The sequence below is a fragment of the Triturus cristatus genome, chromosome 12 (genome assembly GCF_964204655.1).
Source record: "Triturus cristatus chromosome 12, aTriCri1.1, whole genome shotgun sequence".
Classification (NCBI taxonomy): Eukaryota; Metazoa; Chordata; class Amphibia; order Caudata; family Salamandridae; genus Triturus; species Triturus cristatus.
Window position 1 is genome coordinate 525,118,498 of NC_140595.1, and position 27,078 is coordinate 525,145,575.

A 27,078-nucleotide genomic window follows, 5' to 3' on the forward strand; every position below is an offset into this window, starting at 1 on the left:
GAGGAACCATCTCTGGTGCAGATCTGTTGACCATAGAACTACTTGAAGTGGTTTCACTAGTTCACAGTTCCTTGAGCCACATTACAACTACACCAAGTACTTCAAACTTACTGACTATTGTAATCTCGAAGTGGATGAAAGTATTAATGAGGAAACATTGTGCTGAAAGAATCATGTAAAACATACCACATCTGAAGACCATCACAACCGATCACTTCCACTGCGCAGCCCCCAAGAGAAGACACAAATACACGCTTCTCTCCCAAAAGCTCTACGCAAATGGCTTTACCCAAATTGTTCCCAACTTGTGCTACTGAGGCATAGCTGGAAGTCAACCCCGCTGACATGTTCTGTTCTCATGTCAGTGGCATCACTTCACCATTAGCGCCATTACAGCAGCGCTGTGCTTCAGGAGGTAACGAAGAGCGCGACTCTGGTTGGACAATTGGACTCTAACAGAGAAAAGGGCTTAAACCAGCTGTATTAAGGGCACCTGGATATAGATTCATCATTGCATAATAAGTAAGCCACACTGGTCTCTTCTATAGCCCTTAGGCCATAATAAGGCTGCTTCAAAGCACTAGGTATTGGAGGAATGTGAGAGGGAGGATTAGGAGTCTTGCAGTACTCTGAAACAGGATTTGGGTGGCATAACCTTTGCAAGAACACCCAAAATGGCATTTTCCTATCTACCCTATTTCCTGTTCCTTCCTTAGAATGTCCGGTCTCTCCCAGTGCTTCGAGGCAGCTTAAGCACTATTTAACATTCAAAAGTGACAATGAGAAAGACTACCCGCAGTGAAATCTTCAAACAAATTAGATTCATAGGGTAGATGGGAAAAGCAACAAACTTCCAATGCATTATAGTTATAGGGTTAAAAAACACTTAAAGCCATCTCCCATCCCATAATTGTAATGGGGCAGAGAATAATGGAAATATGCACAATGTTATGAGTTATGCTCTAAAGCCAGCATTAGTGAAGCCTGTTAAAATTCAACAATTGCCACAACGAAGCCATGGTCCTGGTTAATAATAATAAAGAAATAAAGAACAACTCGGTGAAATGCCCCAACTAAAACGGCATAAACACAAAAGAAAGCAAGAGTGACACAAAAACGAAAACATCTAAACACAAACTGCATCTTGTAAACTTTAATAAAACTCTTTCCTCATAGTTCGAGATGTCTGTTTCAAGGCGGATGTGCGCTATCAAGGTTACCTACCACATCTGAAAGACAGTGTGAGGTAGGCCTTTATATTTTACACATTGAAGATAAATATGGCTGTTTTCAGCAGGAAATATGTAAATTCTGACAAACCAAAGGCCCCAAGTGTCTACTAAAAGGTACAAAGGAGACCATAACAGACTCTAATCTGTAACAAGCTGCCAAACAACGGACAGCGGGAGCGGGGCGGGAACAAAGGGAACGGGGAAACAGACAGCGGGAGGGGGCGGGAACAAAGGGAACGGGGAAACAGACAGCGGGAGGGGGCGGGAACAAAGGGAACGGGGGCACTGACAATGGGAAAGGGGGAGAGGATGGAGAACACACTCAACGGGAGGGGGGGCGGAACAAAGTGAACGGAGAAACGACAAAGTGAACGGAGAAGCGGACAGCGGGAGGGGGGCGGAAACAAAGGGAACGGGGAAACAGACAGCGGGAGGGGGCGGGAACAAAGGGAACGGGGGCACTGACAATGGGAAAGGGGCGGGAGGATGGAGAACACACTCAACGGGAGGGGGGCGGGACAAAGTGAACGGGGAAACGGACAGCGGGAGGGGGGCGGGAACAAAGGGAACAGTGACACTGACAACGGGAAAGAGGGCGGGAGGATTGATAACACGACCAACGGGAGGGGGGCGGAACAGGAAAAGAAAATGCCAACACTTCCAAACTCAGCAGCTAGTGGTGAACGGCGGTGGAAAATAAACAAGGAAGTAGTCCCAAATTGAGTAGATAATGCGGAGCAGCGGAACTAAACTGTAGTTGGTCAGTGCTGCTTCCTGCTCAAAGGAAGCAAAACGGAAGTGACGTTTCGGACCACCAGCCAATACATGAGCTACATAAAAAGAGCAATGCCAGATGTAACCAATGGCAAGTGACAAAACAAAGTGAGATGCAATGGGTGGAGTTTCAGTAGTAATACTTATTACTTAATGCCTCGCAGAGGCAGCGCATGCGCTGCTTTATGCGAGACCTAAAAATGATGTACTCACCTCAACAGAAAAATTATAATGTGTTTATAAATCTTACCTATGGCGTTATTTAGACTCCTGACCCTGGCTACCAGCCTTCTGGCAAAGAGGATGGTCAGTCTGCTAACCTTGACATCCCCCGCTGTGTCCGCAGGACCGCTTTCAATAAAAAGTACTGCAGACCATGCTGCCTTCTCATGGCAGTCGGCTTGTTTTTGAGTTTTACAGAAACAAACAAATCGAAATGCCGGGGTTTGTTGTGTAATAAAAAAGTTATAGGTACTAGGCGCGCTGGGAGTTTTCTCCCAGGGTGTGAGTGGCAATATTAATTTTTCTGTGGAGCCTGCAAGAGCATGGGCTGGCGCCAGTGCTTAATTTGTAAAATATTAAGTGCCAGGGCTCTGACGAGCTTGCACCACCCATCGCCCCTGTCACCGCTGCCAAAACAACTTCTAACCATCTCTCGCGCATGTAAATGCGACAGCTCAGATTATTCCAGGTCCCCAAAGCTAAAGAAATGGCTGGGGAGGCAGGTATTAGTAATTTTTTTATGTACATTGTTTTCCTAAACAACTGTTATACTGCTCATCTCTAAATTACAGGAGCAGCGCCACCTTGTGGCAGACTGCCCTAAGTGGGGTGATGACAATCCGGTGCCGGTGCCGAGCACCGGAAACCAATTAAGTGCCGGTGCTCAGCACCAGAAAGCTCCGGCTCAAATTAAGCACTGGCTGGCGCATGCGCTCTTGCTTGCAGTGGCGGCTGGCATGGTTTGCGGGTGGCGGGGCTGGTGTGGGTGCATGGGGGGTCATGAGGGTGGCTGGGAGGGGACATAGTAAAAATAAAAACACTTACCTTGCTGCACCGGTTCCGCGGCTCTGCTCCTGCTCTCCTCATCACACCGAGACACAAGAAGCACACAGTGGTGTAACAAAAGTAGAGGGGGCCCTCCTGCAAGGTACACAGAGGGGACCCACTCCGGATTTAATCTGGAACTCTCAGGTTTGTCTGAGGGGGCCCCCTGCAGCTCGGGGTCCCCCGCACCCCGGGGTTTGAGGGGGCCTGTGCTACGCCCCTGGAAGCACAGAAAAGGCTCCCCTGACAGCATTGGGATTAATAGGCACCCAGGCTCCCCTGACCAATCACAACACTGCAATGCAGTGTTGTGATTGGTTTTGGCCATCCTGGTTCCACATGCAACCACAGAATGGGGACCTGGGCTTGTTCTCCACGCAGGCTGTAATTCAGCCTGCATGGAGAACGGGGAAAGTGCGCATGACTAGTTTGGGTGGCCCGAGAGGGTCGACCAAACAGTCATTGCGCAGTTAGGAGTGGGCAAACCACTCTGCCCCTGCTCACAGAGTAGAGCAGCCCCACCCACTCACCCACCCGCAAAGCAGCAGGAAGCATAAAATGATAGTAACTTAAAGTTATTATCATTTTTATGTTTCCTTTACTTTGCAGTGCACTGCTTAAAAGTAGTGGGGTGACACTCCTAAACCATAGCGGAGGAGCTGCCCCTGCTTGCTTGTTAGGTCGAGCTTGTGAGACTCTTGTGTCTATTATTGGGCTTGCAAACCACCCACAACTTACTATTTGTTGGCATCATTGTCACTCTTCTTTGCTGCCTTCTCATTGGGCAGACCTTGCCAAACGTCGCTTCCTTTACTTTCTGTGGCACATGGACCAAGTACAGATTAATAACCTTATGGTTAGTGTCCATCTGCTGGTAATTCGCAGCACCAGGTGACAAACCACATTGCAGCCCAAGGAAGATGAACAACCAGAAAGCAAAAGGCGTGAGAGGCCATTTTAACCCTTCGCCTTCCTTCATATCGGTGTCTCTCGATGCCTTGGACACAATTTGAGCAGCCGTAGATATGCAACTGCAGGAGTGAAACTGGGAAAGCGCACGGAGAGGCAGCCAGTCAGAGAGTGCAGTCCTCTAACCCTGTGAGCATCAGACGCTGCTGCTAGATTGAAGCTCCATGGGCTCACAAGAACGCCAGAGGTCACGCAGAGGTTTGCTATCACCAAACAGCTTGCACTCATGATGCTGACTGTAAAACTACCTGGGACAGCAGACGCACTGCCGGAGAGGCCCTCCATTCATGTGAGGCACGTCTCACAACCCAAGCGAACCGGCGTGTGCTCAAAGCATGGGCAGCGGGAGCAAATATCACTGTGATGAACAAACACAATCAGAGGACATGAGTAGGGCTTTAAGTGGGATGTAAAAACTGGGGGGTCTCTCAAAGGGGCGTGGCCAGTGTAATTAAGGGTGTGGCTTAAAAACACATAAGCTAAAAATTTGTGCTTAGCATAGTGTGCCGCCCGACTTGTATTTTGCTGTTTCTGTCATTGCAACCAGATATATGATTCAACAAGTAACATCATACCTACAAGTCAGGACTATTGGCTTTGTCAATGGTTGTTAGTTGCATAAGACAAATAATCAGCAACTATGGCTTGTATATAATATTTAAAAAGCTTCCACTTAAAGCCCTGGTGACACCACAACAATGTTGCTGCTCCTGAGTTTCAAAAAGAGAAGGGAAATCCAGAGAGAAATGACTCTCTTTAAAGGATTTCCCTTCCGCTACAATGCTCACCGGGCATGACGTCATGCCGTAACTTCTCCACTACTGAGCAGTGTGAGCACGCGCACATCCATGTGCCTGCTGCCAGGATCACTGCAGTCTGGAAACAAATGTACCGACTGTGCCAGGGCACAAAACAGAGCCCGATAGAGACCCGTTTCGAGGCCCCCTTTAAACAACTGCTGGTGCTCAGCATCGTTGAGACCCGGCCCACTTAAAGCCCTGCGTAAGAGTTTATTTTTAATTTACAGACCGATGTTTCTTGCAAGAGTTGGAATAAGTTACCACATCACTTCACTGAAATCATTTGATGTGTTCTGTGGTTTATCTTGTTGCTTACATGCCCTGTCCAAGAATTGTAGGGCATAATGCAAAGGCGCCAGATCGCACAATCCGTTGCCAGCTTTGCATGCCCGCTTTCTATTTGAGCCCAATATTTGCATACACTAAAATATAAGAAGACAACAGCAACCAGTGTTCTTGAAACAAAAAGACATGCAAAGTTTAGTTTCGAATGTATTTTGACCGGAATTACCTTTTATTGAAAGTGATCTTTAGTTTACGTCCATCAGTCCCCACCACTAGCTCAACCATTTGGTTGACTATTTCCGCTCTGTTATGCTCTTCAAGGCCTCCTCAGCCCTCGCTTCCTGGGCTCTCCGCTCTCTATGCTACTTATTCTTCACCCCTCCTCCTGCCTCCATCTGGTACGCCTACCCTCTTCCATCACTGGCATAACGAACGTTGAGGGGGCCTCCCTGGAAGGCCCCCTGGAGCTTAGGGCCCCCCGCATTGCGGGGGCTGCGGGGGGCCTGTGTAACACCCCTACCTTCCATCACAACTCCTTTTTAAACAAGCATTGGCATAGTCAATAGGTCTCGCCTTTGGGACCTTATAAGTGTTTAGCCATGCAACAGTTGCATAACTAAATACTTATAAGGTCCCAAAAGCGAGACCTATTGGCTATGCCAAGCGGCTGTGTGGCCGCGAAAGTGAAAGTAATCGCGGTCAAGCGCGGCGCGTGCGCCCGCGCACGTGTACTGTAGCTCTAGGCTGGCCTGGTAGCACTTTTTGGAGCCCTCTCAATAAGTCTTGCCAGACCAGCGCATGCGCAGGGTCAGGCAAGACCTAAAAAGCGCTATCACCCAGGCAACGCTGGCCGCGTCGTAGCACTTTTCCTTTACAGTCATGATCTCCACCGCCACTCGCCCTTCAGTTCACTACCCTCACCCCACTGAAAAAGCCAATAGTTGGCCCATTGGCGAGACCTATTGGCTTTGTCAATGCTTGTTCCTGTTTGCCAGCATCATGCATGTCATGACGGTCATAAACAGGAACAATCAAGTGTGCTAGAAAGTGTGCCGTAAATGGGGCCGTCATTATGATATTGTAAATTCAGCAGCCCTGTGAAGGATGGGCTGCTGACAAAGGGATTTTAATGGTGGAGCGGGATGATGCTCCATTGTCAGAAACCAAGCGGCTCCTGGAATTTAAATAAGGCAATGCAACCAAATGTTGGGTGGATGGAACATACACTAATTTTTGGCAGATGCCCCATTACCAACCCACTGTAAATATATCCACCAATTAAAGTATACCAAAGAATGTGAAATTTTCTCCGCCATGGGGTGACTCCCACAAATACAGTTTCTTCCATCAGAAAGACCCCGCTTACACAGCAATTGATGAATATTGCAAAAAATTATCTTTTCCACAATGAGGTCCATAATCCAGTTAATGCAAAAAACAAAACCTCCACTTGACTGCACTCTATGGCACTCACCAATAGCCTTCAGCTGATGGTTTCTAGCAAAACCCGCAACAGTAGCCCTCACTGTGCATTCTGGTCAGTGTGGACCTTCTTTTGCAAACTTTCAGTTCTTCCAGTGAAACAAAGCTTGGTAACTCTTCATTTCTTCCAATATTTCATTTTCTAAGCATACTAATAATTTCTTCCAATAATTTTTTCATCTCTTCTTTCTGAGCCCCACACACGTGTTTCTCTCTTGATGAGTTTTTAGTGCAGCACTGAGTACCAAACCTGTTTGCAGCATAACATTTAAAGACCAGAGCCATCTTAACTGTTCATCAAACAGTATGTTATTGCATTATCACCGCCCTCTGGTGCATAGCCATTGTCCCCGTTAACCTGCTGTGCTCCGCCCAAGAGCTCATGAAGAGCGAAACACAAATTTGAGGCTAGGAAAACGAAAGATTGGAATAAATTACTGGGCAATTGGCGAGTGCCTGTCCTGTATTGAGTACTGCAGAATTAAGGGTTATATTTCTTGCCTAAAATGGTACCCGGGGCAAACAGCTATGCACCAGAAGGAGATGACCCTTGCAGTAACATACTGTTTGATGAAAAGTTAGGAAGGCACTAGTCTACAGGGCCGGACTGGCTACCCGGCGTTTTGGAATGCTGCTGAGCTGGGGGCTGATTTCGTTGATGGGGACCTGCGTGTACTGAACGAAATTCGTTTTGCTTTAATTATTTCGAAGTACACGCAGGTCTCCATGAACGAAATCAGCCCCCACCGCAGTGAAATCAGCCCCCTGCTCGGCGGGATTCCAAAACGCCCGGTAGGCAGTCCGGCCCTGCTAGTCTTTACATGTTTTTCTGCAAATAAAATGGGTGCTCATTAACTGCTGCGCTCCACCGAAGAGGTCATGAAGAGCAAAACACATGTCCCTGAGGCTTAGAAAATGAAAGACTGCAAGAAATGAATAGCTATCATGCTGGGAAAACGAAATATTGAAAGCAATTAAGAGTTACCAAGCTTTGCTTCACTGGAAGACCTGCGACTTAGCAAAAGATGTACCAGAGTGAACCAAATTCACTGCGGGAGCGGCTGAGTCGTGTTTCACTTGACGTCCACAGTTGAAGGCCACTGCCAGCCTTGTTTTGATTGTTGGTAAATGGAGATGTATGTTTCTTCCGTAATCCAGTTTTCATGGACGGTTTATCCTCAAGCATATCTTCTCATGGTTTTAGAGGCTGATTTAGAGTTTGGGTGATGGGTACTCCTTCACAAACTAAATGGATATTCCGTCCACCTTAGTACGAGTGCCATGGAATGGAATGCACTTATAGGAAGGCAGACGAGATATCCGTCATATTTGTGATAGAGTAACCCATCCGCCAAGCTCTAAATCCGTATTCACACATCCTCCATACTGATATCTAGATTCAACTAAAAATACTCTAACCATGATGGTAGAAAACGCCCATTCCTTAACCACGTAGACCAATAACCTCAACGACTGTAACACCGGCCCTGGCTATGGCTTTGGTGAAGTGCGCAGCTGACTCTGTTGTAGAAGATGCCATGTGGTGGATGCGAACATCCAAAAAATGGAATCTGTAGCACGAGACAAGATATAAGCAAGTCACTGACAGCAGCACGCGGACTCACCTAGTGGACCTTAACAAAGCACAGCACACAGCCACCTGTTGAAGTTGTCAGTTGGTGCATTGGCTTTGGATTCAGAATGATGTTCAGCCTCATCTCTTGATTCATCACATGCAGACTTCTTGGGGTCTGGTAAATACTCATTCAAGTTTCTGTTCCTTAAACAAACCCATTACACCTAGGCATAAATAAAGTGAAGCAGCACAAACAAATCATCCTGATTAAGTGGATGACATTGATAAGAATTGTCAAGACCTGAGTCACTCTTATAATAGTAGCAGGGGTGTAACACAAGCCCCTGCGACCCTGCGGTGCAGCGGGACCGCCAACCTTCCAGGCGGCCCAAGCCCTACAAGGGACCCCCCCTAACCATCAGATAGCCAATGAATATCTCTAAGATATATGAGACTGAGGGGCCCCTCTTCACATTGTGCAGGGGAGGGCATCATTTTGTGTGACGCCACTCCACAGGCGTTGGCATGGTCTAATAAACAATACTGGAAAGATCATTCCTTTCTCAGGGCAAATAAAAGTGGAATGAAAGCGAAATGCTCTAAATGTGGTGTCCTAACTGGTTTTCCAAATAGTATGTATATTTTGCGGTTTAGGAGACTGATGTTCACCCTTGTGCTACTCAGAGAAGGGGAAGGGTGCAGCCCTGCCGTGCCATAACCCTATTTCACCTGTGTGCATTCTACCTTCTGCATTCATGAAGCTACTCCTCTTCCTCCTGCTAGGTTCTTGCGTGTCTAAGGAGGAGGGGCTTGAAACGCAGATTAACCGGCTAGCTGAGCTGATTGGACGGCTGGAAAATAAGGTAAGATAGTAGTGCTTCATTGTGTTCTATAGAAAGACCAAGAGCTGCACTGTGCATGTCTGACACGACGACTGAACCGAGTGGAGCAGCTGCACTGGGTACTATGATCACCTTATATGCTTTGAATGGACAGTGAAAATCCAAGTCTTCTCTGATGAAGCAAGTATCGACTTTTAAGCGTTCTTTCGTGATTCGATTGATCACATCGCAGTGGCAGTGGTCAAGGCAAATACCACATATAACCTACTTTAGCCACTGTGCTTACCTATAAAATAATTAACTTAACAAGCTGAGTCCGGAGCCCAAGCTACTCTCAACCCGTCCACGAGTACTTTGGGCCCTTGGCCCTCGCATTCACTGTAGTGTGTGTTGCATGGAGTATTTTTGCTAAGCACAGCTATCATCAGCCTTTACACCTTCCTCTCCTACACAATGTAGTAATGGAGGATACAGCAATCCAGCCAGAGCTTTCTAATGAAGCATCTATTGGTTTGTGTAATTAAAACTTACATTTGCATGTGTGTATGTATGTGTGTGTTGCATGTTTGTGTATGTTTGTGTTGCAATTTGTTATTTGATCAGGGGCAGCTTATGTGTCCTTGTCTTGGCACTGCTGTCCTTGACGTGCTGCTTAAGCATCCAGGTAATCTGGTGGTTGTCTCCACCCTATGGTTTCAAGCATAGAGCAGGAGTTTTCATGCTTACCTGTTCTTTGGGCATTTGGCAGGGCATTATACATTCAACTTTTTGTCCCTATTTGGTATGCCACTTGGAGCATTTTTAGGAACCATTTCTGGTATATTATAAATGGACTGATTTCACGTGCATCTGTGTGTTATACTCAACTAGTTCAGAAATTGTATTTTGATGGCTTAGATAAAGATGAACGAACGATGTCCAGCCACAGTCAACAGTGAAGGTGTTACTGACCAACTGGGAGAAGCTGCTTTTCAGCCTCTTCCTGATTAGCCGCAAACCCTTATTTGTGGCTGAAAATGTATTCCACAGATGGGTTATGTGAGCTGTATCGCTGCATCACTGTATCGCTGCAATAGGTCTGCTTCAGCCAGGCATTGTGTTATAACCATGGGATTCAACTGTTACATAGGTTGAGTAGTGGACAAGGCAGATGACCTTTAAGTAAACATTGTTGACCAATGGCAGCTAATAAGATCTTTCATGTTCACTTCCCAAAAAATTAGCCCAGATCTTTGATGCTTCTCTCAGGACAGATGTAAGACCACAAGAGATGTCATTCCTGGCCTCATGATGGCTATATGAGACCTGGCAAATATTTCCATGTTTCTCTCGTGGGCCCAACAGTTTAAGGGGACCGAGTTAATCTGAGCCATAAAGCGAGGTAATCTAAGCCATAAAGCTTAGAGTATTGTCTTAAAAAAACTCTTAGACTCCTTACTGGGATTAATGACTGTTCCTGGATTCCTTTTAGCATAGAATGATTCATTTGTGAAGTGCTGAATGTGCCACAAGGATGGCACAGAACCAGAACAGTCGTTGCAAGCTCAAAATAAGCAGGTGCAACTATTTTAAAATCATTTAATTCATATTAATCAAATATATATATATATATATATATATATATATATAAATATATATATATATATATTTCAACATGCCTTTTCGCGTATCTTAAAAAGCAATCTTGAGCCCAACTCCGTAAGCGTGAATTATTTATTTATAAAATGGCAAACAAAGGCCCGACGCGTTTCGGTGCAGCCGCACCTTGGTCACGGGTAATCGGCAGTTTGTAAACAGTGAAACATATAGTGCTTAAACATTACAATAGAAGTAGGACTACCTGCCCCAACTCTATAACAAAGATATTCAAACTTGGCATCCATTTTGAAATGGTCAAATTTCTAATATTCTTTTCATAAGTTCAATACTATTACCATGTTTTTGCTTTCAATCAGGCGATATTGCAACAATGTATGCAGTGAATACACGCTATATACAAATATGCAGGTCAACCGCAAATTAAATTAAATTAAATCACGCCCCAGTGGGCAATTTGTACAGAAAACTAATCAAGTGATAATCGTTTTGAATTATCGATATCGTTGCACCATATATGTATGTAATCACCTATACACGTTGTGTACATTCCGCAATTCAGCCCCAGTGGGCAGTTCATAATACACAAAATAGTTTGATTATTATGAACTTGACCCAAGACCTTGATCACGATCGTGATCAAGGTCTTGGGTCAAGACCGAAACGCGTTGATTTGATTTGTGGATTTTCTGACGATCACTATGGGCGGAGAAACGAAATAAAGGACTGCACATTAAAAAAATTTGCGGAGTGCGACCCTGTGCTTCTTCTTCTGAAGGGTTTGTTTGGATACGTGAACGGTCTGGCTTGACCGTAAGGATACCGCACGGGTATTGAAGCGCTGACATCTTCGACAAAGTGAGCCAATGCAGAAGAACATATATATATATATATATATATATATATATATATATATATATATATATATATCTCACCCAAAAATGCCCCTGCATTCAAGACGCACTCCTCCAGTTGGTAGGTATCACCTTTATTTTTCCAAACCGAACAAGGTTACAGCTCCGTTCATTCTGTCCATTTGTTATGCCTTACGCGTTTCAGTGCATTCTCGCACTTTCATCAGAGGCAAAAGTTCAGAGTGCACCAGCTTCAGGCTCCCACAGCTTCCCTTCGTGCTTCTCTCATTGTTATGGGCCTCAGGTGTGCCGTTTTTTTAAATCTCTTCCAAGGCACGCTGGGAACTGTAGTCATATTTCTGCCAAATTAAAACCTCCAGTGGTTGTGTGTCTCTGAAACAATTTCCATGGACCATTAAACAGCCCTCCAGTGGGCCACAGGGCTGTAAACTTGTTCCTACAGTACATGGAACCATCTGCGCCGTCCTTTTGGAACCTGATTATTCAGGTCCGACGAGCCCTTGCATTACTTTCAGGGCGGTGCGAACTTGTACGGCTGGACTCGCCGCATATTAATCTCACCCAAAAATGCCCCTGCATTCAAGACGCACTCCTCCAGTTGGTAGGTATCACCTTTATTTTTCCAAACCGAACAAGGTTACAGCTCCGTTCATTCTGTCCATTTGTTATGCCTTACGCGTTTCAGTGCATTCTCGCACTTTCATCAGAGGCAAAAATTCAGAGTGCACCAGCTTCAGGCTCCCACAGCTTCCCTTCGTGCTTCTCTCATTGTTATGGGCCTCAGGTGTGCCGTTTTTTTAAATCTCTTCCAAGGCACGCTGGGAACTGTAGTCATATTTCTGCCAAATTAAAACCTCCAGTGGTTGTGTGTCTCTGAAACAATTTCCATGGACCATTAAACAGCCCTCCAGTGGGCCACAGGGCTGTAAACTTGTTCCTACAGTACATGGAACCATCTGCGCCGTCCTTTTGGAACCTGATTATTCAGGTCCGACGAGCCCTTGCATTACTTTCAGGGCGGTGCGAACTTGTACGGCTGGACTCGCCGCATATTAATCTCACCCAAAAATGCCCCTGCATTCAAGACGCACTCCTCCAGTTGGTAGGTATCACCTTTATTTTTCCAAACCGAACAAGGTTACAGCTCCGTTCATTCTGTCCATTTGTTATGCCTTACGCGTTTCAGTGCATTCTCGCACTTTCATCAGAGGCAAAAGTTCAGAGTGCACCAGCTTCAGGCTCCCACAGCTTCCCTTCGTGCTTCTCTCATTGTTATGGGCCTCAGGTGTGCCGTTTTTTTAAATCTCTTCCAAGGCACGCTGGGAACTGTAGTCATATTTCTGCCAAATTAAAACCTCCAGTGGTTGTGTGTCTCTGAAACAATTTCCATGGACCATTAAACAGCCCTCCAGTGGGCCACAGGGCTGTAAACTTGTTCCTACAGTACATGGAACCATCTGCGCCGTCCTTTTGGAACCTGATTATTCAGGTCCGACGAGCCCTTGCATTACTTTCAGGGCGGTGCGAACTTGTACGGCTGGACTCGCCGCATATTAATCTCACCCAAAAATGCCCCTGCATTCAAGACGCACTCCTCCAGTTGGTAGGTATCACCTTTATTTTTCCAAACCGAACAAGGTTACAGCTCCGTTCATTCTGTCCATTTGTTATGCCTTACGCGTTTCAGTGCATTCTCGCACTTTCATCAGAGGCAAAAGTTCAGAGTGCACCAGCACCAGCCTCTGATGAAAGTGCGAGAATGCACTGAAACGCGTAAGGCATAACAAATGGACAGAATGAACGGAGCTGTAACCTTGTTCGGTTTGGAAAAATAAAGGTGATACCTACCAACTGGAGGAGTGCGTCTTGAATGCAGGGGCATTTTTGGGTGAGATTAATATGCGGCGAGTCCAGCCGTACAAGTTCGCACCGCCCTGAAAGTAATGCAAGGGCTCGTCGGACCTGAATAATCAGGTTCCAAAAGGACGGCGCAGATGGTTCCATGTACTGTAGGAACAAGTTTACAGCCCTGTGGCCCACTGGAGGGCTGTTTAATGGTCCATGGAAATTGTTTCAGAGACACACAACCACTGGAGGTTTTAATTTGGCAGAAATATGACTACAGTTCCCAGCGTGCCTTGGAAGAGATTTAAAAAAACGGCACACCTGAGGCCCATAACAATGAGAGAAGCACGAAGGGAAGCTGTGGGAGCCTGAAGCTGGTGCACTCTGAACTTTTGCCTCTGATGAAAGTGCGAGAATGCACTGAAACGCGTAAGGCATAACAAATGGACAGAATGAACGGAGCTGTAACCTTGTTCGGTTTGGAAAAATAAAGGTGATACCTACCAACTGGAGGAGTGCGTCTTGAATGCAGGGGCATTTTTGGGTGAGATTAATATGCGGCGAGTCCAGCCGTACAAGTTCGCACCGCCCTGAAAGTAATGCAAGGGCTCGTCGGACCTGAATAATCAGGTTCCAAAAGGACGGCGCAGATGGTTCCATGTACTGTAGGAACAAGTTTACAGCCCTGTGGCCCACTGGAGGGCTGTTTAATGGTCCATGGAAATTGTTTCAGAGACACACAACCACTGGAGGTTTTAATTTGGCAGAAATATGACTACAGTTCCCAGCGTGCCTTGGAAGAGATTTAAAAAAACGGCACACCTGAGGCCCATAACAATGAGAGAAGCACGAAGGGAAGCTGTGGGAGCCTGAAGCTGGTGCACTCTGAACTTTTGCCTCTGATGAAAGTGCGAGAATGCACTGAAACGCGTAAGGCATAACAAATGGACAGAATGAACGGAGCTGTAACCTTGTTCGGTTTGGAAAAATAAAGGTGATACCTACCAACTGGAGGAGTGCGTCTTGAATGCAGGGGCATTTTTGGGTGAGATTAATATGCGGCGAGTCCAGCCGTACAAGTTCGCACCGCCCTGAAAGTAATGCAAGGGCTCGTCGGACCTGAATAATCAGGTTCCAAAAGGACGGCGCAGATGGTTCCATGTACTGTAGGAACAAGTTTACAGCCCTGTGGCCCACTGGAGGGCTGTTTAATGGTCCATGGAAATTGTTTCAGAGACACACAACCACTGGAGGTTTTAATTTGGCAGAAATATGACTACAGTTCCCAGCGTGCCTTGGAAGAGATTTAAAAAAACGGCACACCTGAGGCCCATAACAATGAGAGAAGCACGAAGGGAAGCTGTGGGAGCCTGAAGCTGGTGCACTCTGAACTTTTGCCTCTGATGAAAGTGCGAGAATGCACTGAAACGCGTAAGGCATAACAAATGGACAGAATGAACGGAGCTGTAACCTTGTTCGGTTTGGAAAAATAAAGGTGATACCTACCAACTGGAGGAGTGCGTCTTGAATGCAGGGGCATTTTTGGGTGAGATTAATATGCGGCGAGTCCAGCCGTACAAGTTCGCACCGCCCTGAAAGTAATGCAAGGGCTCGTCGGACCTGAATAATCAGGTTCCAAAAGGACGGCGCAGATGGTTCCATGTACTGTAGGAACAAGTTTACAGCCCTGTGGCCCACTGGAGGGCTGTTTAATGGTCCATGGAAATTGTTTCAGAGACACACAACCACTGGAGGTTTTAATTTGGCAGAAATATGACTACAGTTCCCAGCGTGCCTTGGAAGAGATTTAAAAAAACGGCACACCTGAGGCCCATAACAATGAGAGAAGCACGAAGTGAAGCTGTGGGAGCCTGAAGCTGGTGCACTCTGAACTTTTGCCTCTGATGAAAGTGCGAGAATGCACTGAAACGCGTAAGGCATAACAAATGGACAGAATGAACGGAGCTGTAACCTTGTTCGGTTTGGAAAAATAAAGGTGATACCTACCAACTGGAGGAGTGCGTCTTGAATGCAGGGGCATTTTTGGGTGAGATTAATATGCGGCGAGTCCAGCCGTACAAGTTCGCACCGCCCTGAAAGTAATGCAAGGGCTCGTCGGACCTGAATAATCAGGTTCCAAAAGGACGGCGCAGATGGTTCCATGTACTGTAGGAACAAGTTTACAGCCCTGTGGCCCACTGGAGGGCTGTTTAATGGTCCATGGAAATTGTTTCAGAGACACACAACCACTGGAGGTTTTAATTTGGCAGAAATATGACTACAGTTCCCAGCGTGCCTTGGAAGAGATTTAAAAAAACGGCACACCTGAGGCCCATAACAATGAGAGAAGCACGAAGGGAAGCTGTGGGAGCCTGAAGCTGGTGCACTCTGAACTTTTGCCTCTGATGAAAGTGCGAGAATGCACTGAAACGCGTAAGGCATAACAAATGGACAGAATGAACGGAGCTGTAACCTTGTTCGGTTTGGAAAAATAAAGGTGATACCTACCAACTGGAGGAGTGCGTCTTGAATGCAGGGGCATTTTTGGGTGAGATTAATATGCGGCGAGTCCAGCCGTACAAGTTCGCACCGCCCTGAAAGTAATGCAAGGGCTCGTCGGACCTGAATAATCAGGTTCCAAAAGGACGGCGCAGATGGTTCCATGTACTGTAGGAACAAGTTTACAGCCCTGTGGCCCACTGGAGGGCTGTTTAATGGTCCATGGAAATTGTTTCAGAGACACACAACCACTGGAGGTTTTAATTTGGCAGAAATATGACTACAGTTCCCAGCGTGCCTTGGAAGAGATTTAAAAAAACGGCACACCTGAGGCCCATAACAATGAGAGAAGCACGAAGGGAAGCTGTGGGAGCCTGAAGCTGGTGCACTCTGAACTTTTGCCTCTGATGAAAGTGCGAGAATGCACTGAAACGCGTAAGGCATAACAAATGGACAGAATGAACGGAGCTGTAACCTTGTTCGGTTTGGAAAAATAAAGGTGATACCTACCAACTGGAGGAGTGCGTCTTGAATGCAGGGGCATTTTTGGGTGAGATTAATATGCGGCGAGTCCAGCCGTACAAGTTCGCACCGCCCTGAAAGTAATGCAAGGGCTCGTCGGACCTGAATAATCAGGTTCCAAAAGGACGGCGCAGATGGTTCCATGTACTGTAGGAACAAGTTTACAGCCCTGTGGCCCACTGGAGGGCTGTTTAATGGTCCATGGAAATTGTTTCAGAGACACACAACCACTGGAGGTTTTAATTTGGCAGAAATATGACTACAGTTCCCAGCGTGCCTTGGAAGACATTTAAAAAAACGGCACACCTGAGGCCCATAACAATGAGAGAAGCACGAAGGGAAGCTGTGGGAGCCTGAAGCTGGTGCACTCTGAACTTTTGCCTCTGATGAAAGTGCGAGAATGCACTGAAACGCGTAAGGCATAACAAATGGACAGAATGAACGGAGCTGTAACCTTGTTCGGTTTGGAAAAATAAAGGTGATACCTACCAACTGGAGGAGTGCGTCTTGAATGCAGGGGCATTTTTGGGTGAGATTAATATGCGGCGAGTCCAGCCGTACAAGTTCGCACCGCCCTGAAAGTAATGCAAGGGCTCGTCGGACCTGAATAATCAGGTTCCAAAAGGACGGCGCAGATGGTTCCATGTACTGTAGGAACAAGTTTACAGCCCTGTGGCCCACTGGAGGGCTGTTTAATGGTCCATGGAAATTGTTTCAGAGACACACAACCACTGGAGGTTTTAATTTGGCAGAAATATGACTACAGTTCCCAGCGTGCCTTGGAAGAGATTTAAAAAAACGGCACACCTGAGGCCCATAACAATGAGAGAAGCACGAAGGGAAGCTGTGGGAGCCTGAAGCTGGTGCACTCTGAACTTTTGCCTCTGATGAAAGTGCGAGAATGCACTGAAACGCGTAAGGCATAACAAATGGACAGAATGAACGGAGCTGTAACCTTGTTCGGTTTGGAAAAATAAAGGTGATACCTACCAACTGGAGGAGTGCGTCTTGAATGCAGGGGCATTTTTGGGTGAGATTAATATGCGGCGAGTCCAGCCGTACAAGTTCGCACCGCCCTGAAAGTAATGCAAGGGCTCGTCGGACCTGAATAATCAGGTTCCAAAAGGACGGCGCAGATGGTTCCATGTACTGTAGGAACAAGTTTACAGCCCTGTGGCCCACTGGAGGGCTGTTTAATGGTCCATGGAAATTGTTTCAGAGACACACAACCACTGGAGGTTTTAATTTGGCAGAAATATGACTACAGTTCCCAGCGTGCCTTGGAAGAGATTTAAAAAAACGGCACACCTGAGGCCCATAACAATGAGAGAAGCACGAAGGGAAGCTGTGGGAGCCTGAAGCTGGTGCACTCTGAACTTTTGCCTCTGATGAAAGTGCGAGAATGCACTGAAACGCGTAAGGCATAACAAATGGACAGAATGAACGGAGCTGTAACCTTGTTCGGTTTGGAAAAATAAAGGTGATACCTACCAACTGGAGGAGTGCGTCTTGAATGCAGGGGCATTTTTGGGTGAGATTAATATGCGGCGAGTCCAGCCGTACAAGTTCGCACCGCCCTGAAAGTAATGCAAGGGCTCGTCGGACCTGAATAATCAGGTTCCAAAAGGACGGCGCAGATGGTTCCATGTACTGTAGGAACAAGTTTACAGCCCTGTGGCCCACTGGAGGGCTGTTTAATGGTCCATGGAAATTGTTTCAGAGACACACAACCACTGGAGGTTTTAATTTGGCAGAAATATGACTACAGTTCCCAGCGTGCCTTGGAAGAGATTTAAAAAAACGGCACACCTGAGGCCCATAACAATGAGAGAAGCACGAAGGGAAGCTGTGGGAGCCTGAAGCTGGTGCACTCTGAACTTTTGCCTCTGATGAAAGTGCGAGAATGCACTGAAACGCGTAAGGCATAACAAATGGACAGAATGAACGGAGCTGTAACCTTGTTCGGTTTGGAAAAATAAAGGTGATACCTACCAACTGGAGGAGTGCGTCTTGAATGCAGGGGCATTTTTGGGTGAGATTAATATGCGGCGAGTCCAGCCGTACAAGTTCGCACCGCCCTGAAAGTAATGCAAGGGCTCGTCGGACCTGAATAATCAGGTTCCAAAAGGACGGCGCAGATGGTTCCATGTACTGTAGGAACAAGTTTACAGCCCTGTGGCCCACTGGAGGGCTGTTTAATGGTCCATGGAAATTGTTTCAGAGACACACAACCACTGGAGGTTTTAATTTGGCAGAAATATGACTACAGTTCCCAGCGTGCCTTGGAAGAGATTTAAAAAAACGGCACACCTGAGGCCCATAACAATGAGAGAAGCACGAAGGGAAGCTGTGGGAGCCTGAAGCTGGTGCACTCTGAACTTTTGCCTCTGATGAAAGTGCGAGAATGCACTGAAACGCGTAAGGCATAACAAATGGACAGAATGAACGGAGCTGTAACCTTGTTCGGTTTGGAAAAATAAAGGTGATACCTACCAACTGGAGGAGTGCGTCTTGAATGCAGGGGCATTTTTGGGTGAGATTAATATGCGGCGAGTCCAGCCGTACAAGTTCGCACCGCCCTGAAAGTAATGCAAGGGCTCGTCGGACCTGAATAATCAGGTTCCAAAAGGACGGCGCAGATGGTTCCATGTACTGTAGGAACAAGTTTACAGCCCTGTGGCCCACTGGAGGGCTGTTTAATGGTCCATGGAAATTGTTTCAGAGACACACAACCACTGGAGGTTTTAATTTGGCAGAAATATGACTACAGTTCCCAGCGTGCCTTGGAAGAGATTTAAAAAAACGGCACACCTGAGGCCCATAACAATGAGAGAAGCACGAAGGGAAGCTGTGGGAGCCTGAAGCTGGTGCACTCTGAACTTTTGCCTCTGATGAAAGTGCGAGAATGCACTGAAACGCGTAAGGCATAACAAATGGACAGAATGAACGGAGCTGTAACCTTGTTCGGTTTGGAAAAATAAAGGTGATACCTACCAACTGGAGGAGTGCGTCTTGAATGCAGGGGCATTTTTGGGTGAGATTAATATGCGGCGAGTCCAGCCGTACAAGTTCGCACCGCCCTGAAAGTAATGCAAGGGCTCGTCGGACCTGAATAATCAGGTTCCAAAAGGACGGCGCAGATGGTTCCATGTACTGTAGGAACAAGTTTACAGCCCTGTGGCCCACTGGAGGGCTGTTTAATGGTCCATGGAAATTGTTTCAGAGACACACAACCACTGGAGGTTTTAATTTGGCAGAAATATGACTACAGTTCCCAGCGTGCCTTGGAAGAGATTTAAAAAAACGGCACACCTGAGGCCCATAACAATGAGAGAAGCACGAAGGGAAGCTGTGGGAGCCTGAAGCTGGTGCACTCTGAACTTTTGCCTCTGATGAAAGTGCGAGAATGCACTGAAACGCGTAAGGCATAACAAATGGACAGAATGAACGGAGCTGTAACCTTGTTCGGTTTGGAAAAATAAAGGTGATACCTACCAACTGGAGGAGTGCGTCTTGAATGCAGGGGCATTTTTGGGTGAGATTAATATGCGGCGAGTCCAGCCGTACAAGTTCGCACCGCCCTGAAAGTAATGCAAGGGCTCGTCGGACCTGAATAATCAGGTTCCAAAAGGACGGCGCAGATGGTTCCATGTACTGTAGGAACAAGTTTACAGCCCTGTGGCCCACTGGAGGGCTGTTTAATGGTCCATGGAAATTGTTTCAGAGACACACAACCACTGGAGGTTTTAATTTGGCAGAAATATGACTACAGTTCCAAGCGTGCCTTGGAAGAGATTTAAAAAAACGGCACACCTGAGGCCCATAACAATGAGAGAAGCACGAAGGGAAGCTGTGGGAGCCTGAAGCTGGTGCACTCTGAATTTTTGCCTCTGATGAAAGTGCGAGAATGCACTGAAACGCGTAAGGCATAACAAATGGACAGAATGAACGGAGCTGTAACCTTGTTCGGTTTGGTAAAATAAAGGTGATACCTACCAACTGGAGGAGTGCGTCTTGAATGCAGGGGCATTTTTGGGTGAGATTAATATGCGGCGAGTCCAGCCGTACAAGTTCGCACCGCCCTGAAAGTAATGCAAGGGCTCGTCGGACCTGAATAATCAGGTTCCAAAAGGACGGCGCAGATGGTTCCATGTACTGTAGGAACAAGTTTACAGCCCTGTGGCCCACTGGAGGGCTGTTTAATGGTCCATGGAAATTGTTTCAGAGACACACAACCACTGGAGGTTTTAATTTGGCAGAAATATGACTACAGTTCCCAGCGTGCCTTGGAAGAGATTTAAAAAAACGGCACACCTGAGGCCCATAACAATGAGAGAAGCACGAAGGGAAGCTGTGGGAGCCTGAAGCTGGTGCACTCTGAACTTTTGCCTCTGATGAAAGTGCGAGAATGCACTGAAACGCGTAAGGCATAACAAATGGACAGAATGAACGGAGCTGTAACCTTGTTCGGTTTGGAAAAATAAAGGTGATACCTACCAACTGGAGGAGTGCGTCTTGAATGCAGGGGCATTTTTGGGTGAGATTAATATGCGGCGAGTCCAGCCGTACAAGTTCGCACCGCCCTGAAAGTAATGCAAGGGCTCGTCGGACCTGAATAATCAGGTTCCAAAAGGACGGCGCAGATGGTTCCATGTACTGTAGGAACAAGTTTACAGCCCTGTGGCCCACTGGAGGGCTGTTTAATGGTCCATGGAAATTGTTTCAGAGACACACAACCACTGGAGGTTTTAATTTGGCAGAAATATGACTACAGTTCCCAGCGTGCCTTGGAAGAGATTTAAAAAAACGGCACACCTGAGGCCCATAACAATGAGAGAAGCACGAAGGGAAGCTGTGGGAGCCTGAAGCTGGTGCACTCTGAATTTTTGCCTCTGATGAAAGTGCGAGAATGCACTGAAACGCGTAAGGCATAACAAATGGACAGAATGAACGGAGCTGTAACCTTGTTCGGTTTGGAAAAATAAAGGTGATACCTACCAACTGGAGGAGTGCGTCTTGAATGCAGGGGCATTTTTGGGTGAGATTAATATGCGGCGAGTCCAGCCGTACAAGTTCGCACCGCCCTGAAAGTAATGCAAGGGCTCGTCGGACCTGAATAATCAGGTTCCAAAAGGACGGCGCAGATGGTTCCATGTACTGTAGGAACAAGTTTACAGCCCTGTGGCCCACTGGAGGGCTGTTTAATGGTCCATGGAAATTGTTTCAGAGACACACAACCACTGGAGGTTTTAATTTGGCAGAAATATGACTACAGTTCCCAGCGTGCCTTGGAAGAGATTTAAAAAAACGGCACACCTGAGGCCCATAACAATGAGAGAAGCACGAAGGGAAGCTGTGGGAGCCTGAAGCTGGTGCACTCTGAACTTTTGCCTCTGATGAAAGTGCGAGAATGCACTGAAACGCGTAAGGCATAACAAATGGACAGAATGAACGGAGCTGTAACCTTGTTCGGTTTGGAAAAATAAAGGTGATACCTACCAACTGGAGGAGTGCGTCTTGAATGCAGGGGCATTTTTGGGTGAGATTAATATGCGGCGAGTCCAGCCGTACAAGTTCGCACCGCCCTGAAAGTAATGCAAGGGCTCGTCGGACCTGAATAATCAGGTTCCAAAAGGACGGCGCAGATGGTTCCATGTACTGTAGGAACAAGTTTACAGCCCTGTGGCCCACTGGAGGGCTGTTTAATGGTCCATGGAAATTGTTTCAGAGACACACAACCACTGGAGGTTTTAATTTGGCAGAAATATGACTACAGTTCCCAGCGTGCCTTGGAAGAGATTTAAAAAAACGGCACACCTGAGGCCCATAACAATGAGAGAAGCACGAAGGGAAGCTGTGGGAGCCTGAAGCTGGTGCACTCTGAACTTTTGCCTCTGATGAAAGTGCGAGAATGCACTGAAACGCGTAAGGCATAACAAATGGACAGAATGAACGGAGCTGTAACCTTGTTCGGTTTGGAAAAATAAAGGTGATACCTACCAACTGGAGGAGTGCGTCTTGAATGCAGGGGCATTTTTGGGTGAGATTAATATGCGGCGAGTCCAGCCGTACAAGTTCGCACCGCCCTGAAAGTAATGCAAGGGCTCGTCGGACCTGAATAATCAGGTTCCAAAAGGACGGCGCAGATGGTTCCATGTACTGTAGGAACAAGTTTACAGCCCTGTGGCCCACTGGAGGGCTGTTTAATGGTCCATGGAAATTGTTTCAGAGACACACAACCACTGGAGGTTTTAATTTGGCAGAAATATGACTACAGTTCCCAGCGTGCCTTGGAAGAGATTTAAAAAAACGGCACACCTGAGGCCCATAACAATGAGAGAAGCACGAAGGGAAGCTGTGGGAGCCTGAAGCTGGTGCACTCTGAACTTTTGCCTCTGATGAAAGTGCGAGAATGCACTGAAACGCGTAAGGCATAACAAATGGACAGAATGAACGGAGCTGTAACCTTGTTCGGTTTGGAAAAATAAAGGTGATACCTACCAACTGGAGGAGTGCGTCTTGAATGCAGGGGCATTTTTGGGTGAGATTAATATGCGGCGAGTCCAGCCGTACAAGTTCGCACCGCCCTGAAAGTAATGCAAGGGCTCGTCGGACCTGAATAATCAGGTTCCAAAAGGACGGCGCAGATGGTTCCATGTACTGTAGGAACAAGTTTACAGCCCTGTGGCCCACTGGAGGGCTGTTTAATGGTCCATGGAAATTGTTTCAGAGACACACAACCACTGGAGGTTTTAATTTGGCAGAAATATGACTACAGTTCCCAGCGTGCCTTGGAAGAGATTTAAAAAAACGGCACACCTGAGGCCCATAACAATGAGAGAAGCACGAAGTGAAGCTGTGGGAGCCTGAAGCTGGTGCACTCTGAACTTTTGCCTCTGATGAAAGTGCGAGAATGCACTGAAACGCGTAAGGCATAACAAATGGACAGAATGAACGGAGCTGTAACCTTGTTCGGTTTGGAAAAATAAAGGTGATACCTACCAACTGGAGGAGTGCGTCTTGAATGCAGGGGCATTTTTGGGTGAGATTAATATGCGGCGAGTCCAGCCGTACAAGTTCGCACCGCCCTGAAAGTAATGCAAGGGCTCGTCGGACCTGAATAATCAGGTTCCAAAAGGACGGCGCAGATGGTTCCATGTACTGTAGGAACAAGTTTACAGCCCTGTGGCCCACTGGAGGGCTGTTTAATGGTCCATGGAAATTGTTTCAGAGACACACAACCACTGGAGGTTTTAATTTGGCAGAAATATGACTACAGTTCCCAGCGTGCCTTGGAAGAGATTTAAAAAAACGGCACACCTGAGGCCCATAACAATGAGAGAAGCACGAAGGGAAGCTGTGGGAGCCTGAAGCTGGTGCACTCTGAACTTTTGCCTCTGATGAAAGTGCGAGAATGCACTGAAACGCGTAAGGCATAACAAATGGACAGAATGAACGGAGCTGTAACCTTGTTCGGTTTGGAAAAATAAAGGTGATACCTACCAACTGGAGGAGTGCGTCTTGAATGCAGGGGCATTTTTGGGTGAGATTAATATGCGGCGAGTCCAGCCGTACAAGTTCGCACCGCCCTGAAAGTAATGCAAGGGCTCGTCGGACCTGAATAATCAGGTTCCAAAAGGACGGCGCAGATGGTTCCATGTACTGTAGGAACAAGTTTACAGCCCTGTGGCCCACTGGAGGGCTGTTTAATGGTCCATGGAAATTGTTTCAGAGACACACAACCACTGGAGGTTTTAATTTGGCAGAAATATGACTACAGTTCCCAGCGTGCCTTGGAAGAGATTTAAAAAAACGGCACACCTGAGGCCCATAACAATGAGAGAAGCACGAAGGGAAGCTGTGGGAGCCTGAAGCTGGTGCACTCTGAACTTTTGCCTCTGATGAAAGTGCGAGAATGCACTGAAACGCGTAAGGCATAACAAATGGACAGAATGAACGGAGCTGTAACCTTGTTCGGTTTGGAAAAATAAAGGTGATACCTACCAACTGGAGGAGTGCGTCTTGAATGCAGGGGCATTTTTGGGTGAGATTAATATGCGGCGAGTCCAGCCGTACAAGTTCGCACCGCCCTGAAAGTAATGCAAGGGCTCGTCGGACCTGAATAATCAGGTTCCAAAAGGACGGCGCAGATGGTTCCATGTACTGTAGGAACAAGTTTACAGCCCTGTGGCCCACTGGAGGGCTGTTTAATGGTCCATGGAAATTGTTTCAGAGACACACAACCACTGGAGGTTTTAATTTGGCAGAAATATGACTACAGTTCCCAGCGTGCCTTGGAAGAGATTTAAAAAAACGGCACACCTGAGGCCCATAACAATGAGAGAAGCACGAAGGGAAGCTGTGGGAGCCTGAAGCTGGTGCACTCTGAACTTTTGCCTCTGATGAAAGTGCGAGAATGCACTGAAACGCGTAAGGCATAACAAATGGACAGAATGAACGGAGCTGTAACCTTGTTCGGTTTGGAAAAATAAAGGTGATACCTACCAACTGGAGGAGTGCGTCTTGAATGCAGGGGCATTTTTGGGTGAGATTAATATGCGGCGAGTCCAGCCGTACAAGTTCGCACCGCCCTGAAAGTAATGCAAGGGCTCGTCGGACCTGAATAATCAGGTTCCAAAAGGACGGCGCAGATGGTTCCATGTACTGTAGGAACAAGTTTACAGCCCTGTGGCCCACTGGAGGGCTGTTTAATGGTCCATGGAAATTGTTTCAGAGACACACAACCACTGGAGGTTTTAATTTGGCAGAAATATGACTACAGTTCCCAGCGTGCCTTGGAAGAGATTTAAAAAAACGGCACACCTGAGGCCCATAACAATGAGAGAAGCACGAAGGGAAGCTGTGGGAGCCTGAAGCTGGTGCACTCTGAACTTTTGCCTCTGATGAAAGTGCGAGAATGCACTGAAACGCGTAAGGCATAACAAATGGACAGAATGAACGGAGCTGTAACCTTGTTCGGTTTGGAAAAATAAAGGTGATACCTACCAACTGGAGGAGTGCGTCTTGAATGCAGGGGCATTTTTGGGTGAGATTAATATGCGGCGAGTCCAGCCGTACAAGTTCGCACCGCCCTGAAAGTAATGCAAGGGCTCGTCGGACCTGAATAATCAGGTTCCAAAAGGACGGCGCAGATGGTTCCATGTACTGTAGGAACAAGTTTACAGCCCTGTGGCCCACTGGAGGGCTGTTTAATGGTCCATGGAAATTGTTTCAGAGACACACAACCACTGGAGGTTTTAATTTGGCAGAAATATGACTACAGTTCCCAGCGTGCCTTGGAAGAGATTTAAAAAAACGGCACACCTGAGGCCCATAACAATGAGAGAAGCACGAAGGGAAGCTGTGGGAGCCTGAAGCTGGTGCACTCTGAACTTTTGCCTCTGATGAAAGTGCGAGAATGCACTGAAACGCGTAAGGCATAACAAATGGACAGAATGAACGGAGCTGTAACCTTGTTCGGTTTGGAAAAATAAAGGTGATACCTACCAACTGGAGGAGTGCGTCTTGAATGCAGGGGCATTTTTGGGTGAGATTAATATGCGGCGAGTCCAGCCGTACAAGTTCGCACCGCCCTGAAAGTAATGCAAGGGCTCGTCGGACCTGAATAATCAGGTTCCAAAAGGACGGCGCAGATGGTTCCATGTACTGTAGGAACAAGTTTACAGCCCTGTGGCCCACTGGAGGGCTGTTTAATGGTCCATGGAAATTGTTTCAGAGACACACAACCACTGGAGGTTTTAATTTGGCAGAAATATGACTACAGTTCCCAGCGTGCCTTGGAAGAGATTTAAAAAAACGGCACACCTGAGGCCCATAACAATGAGAGAAGCACGAAGGGAAGCTGTGGGAGCCTGAAGCTGGTGCACTCTGAACTTTTGCCTCTGATGAAAGTGCGAGAATGCACTGAAACGCGTAAGGCATAACAAATGGACAGAATGAACGGAGCTGTAACCTTGTTCGGTTTGGAAAAATAAAGGTGATACCTACCAACTGGAGGAGTGCGTCTTGAATGCAGGGGCATTTTTGGGTGAGATTAATATGCGGCGAGTCCAGCCGTACAAGTTCGCACCGCCCTGAAAGTAATGCAAGGGCTCGTCGGACCTGAATAATCAGGTTCCAAAAGGACGGCGCAGATGGTTCCATGTACTGTAGGAACAAGTTTACAGCCCTGTGGCCCACTGGAGGGCTGTTTAATGGTCCATGGAAATTGTTTCAGAGACACACAACCACTGGAGGTTTTAATTTGGCAGAAATATGACTACAGTTCCCAGCGTGCCTTGGAAGAGATTTAAAAAAACGGCACACCTGAGGCCCATAACAATGAGAGAAGCACGAAGGGAAGCTGTGGGAGCCTGAAGCTGGTGCACTCTGAACTTTTGCCTCTGATGAAAGTGCGAGAATGCACTGAAACGCGTAAGGCATAACAAATGGACAGAATGAACGGAGCTGTAACCTTGTTCGGTTTGGAAAAATAAAGGTGATACCTACCAACTGGAGGAGTGCGTCTTGAATGCAGGGGCATTTTTGGGTGAGATTAATATGCGGCGAGTCCAGCCGTACAAGTTCGCACCGCCCTGAAAGTAATGCAAGGGCTCGTCGGACCTGAATAATCAGGTTCCAAAAGGACGGCGCAGATGGTTCCATGTACTGTAGGAACAAGTTTACAGCCCTGTGGCCCACTGGAGGGCTGTTTAATGGTCCATGGAAATTGTT

General features: G+C 47.0%; 1 protein-coding gene across 1 annotated transcript in view; it reads left to right on the top strand.

Moving 5' to 3' along the window:
* NECAB2 (N-terminal EF-hand calcium binding protein 2) overlaps positions 1-27,078 on the top strand; it is a 1,135,462-nt gene that overhangs the window by 851,398 nt on the left and 256,986 nt on the right. Inside the window, exon 8 of the mRNA XM_085637926.1 lies at positions 8,949-9,028. Within this exon, the coding sequence (XP_085494052.1) occupies positions 8,949-9,028 (80 nt within the window). The remainder of the gene's footprint in view (positions 1-8,948; positions 9,029-27,078) is intronic.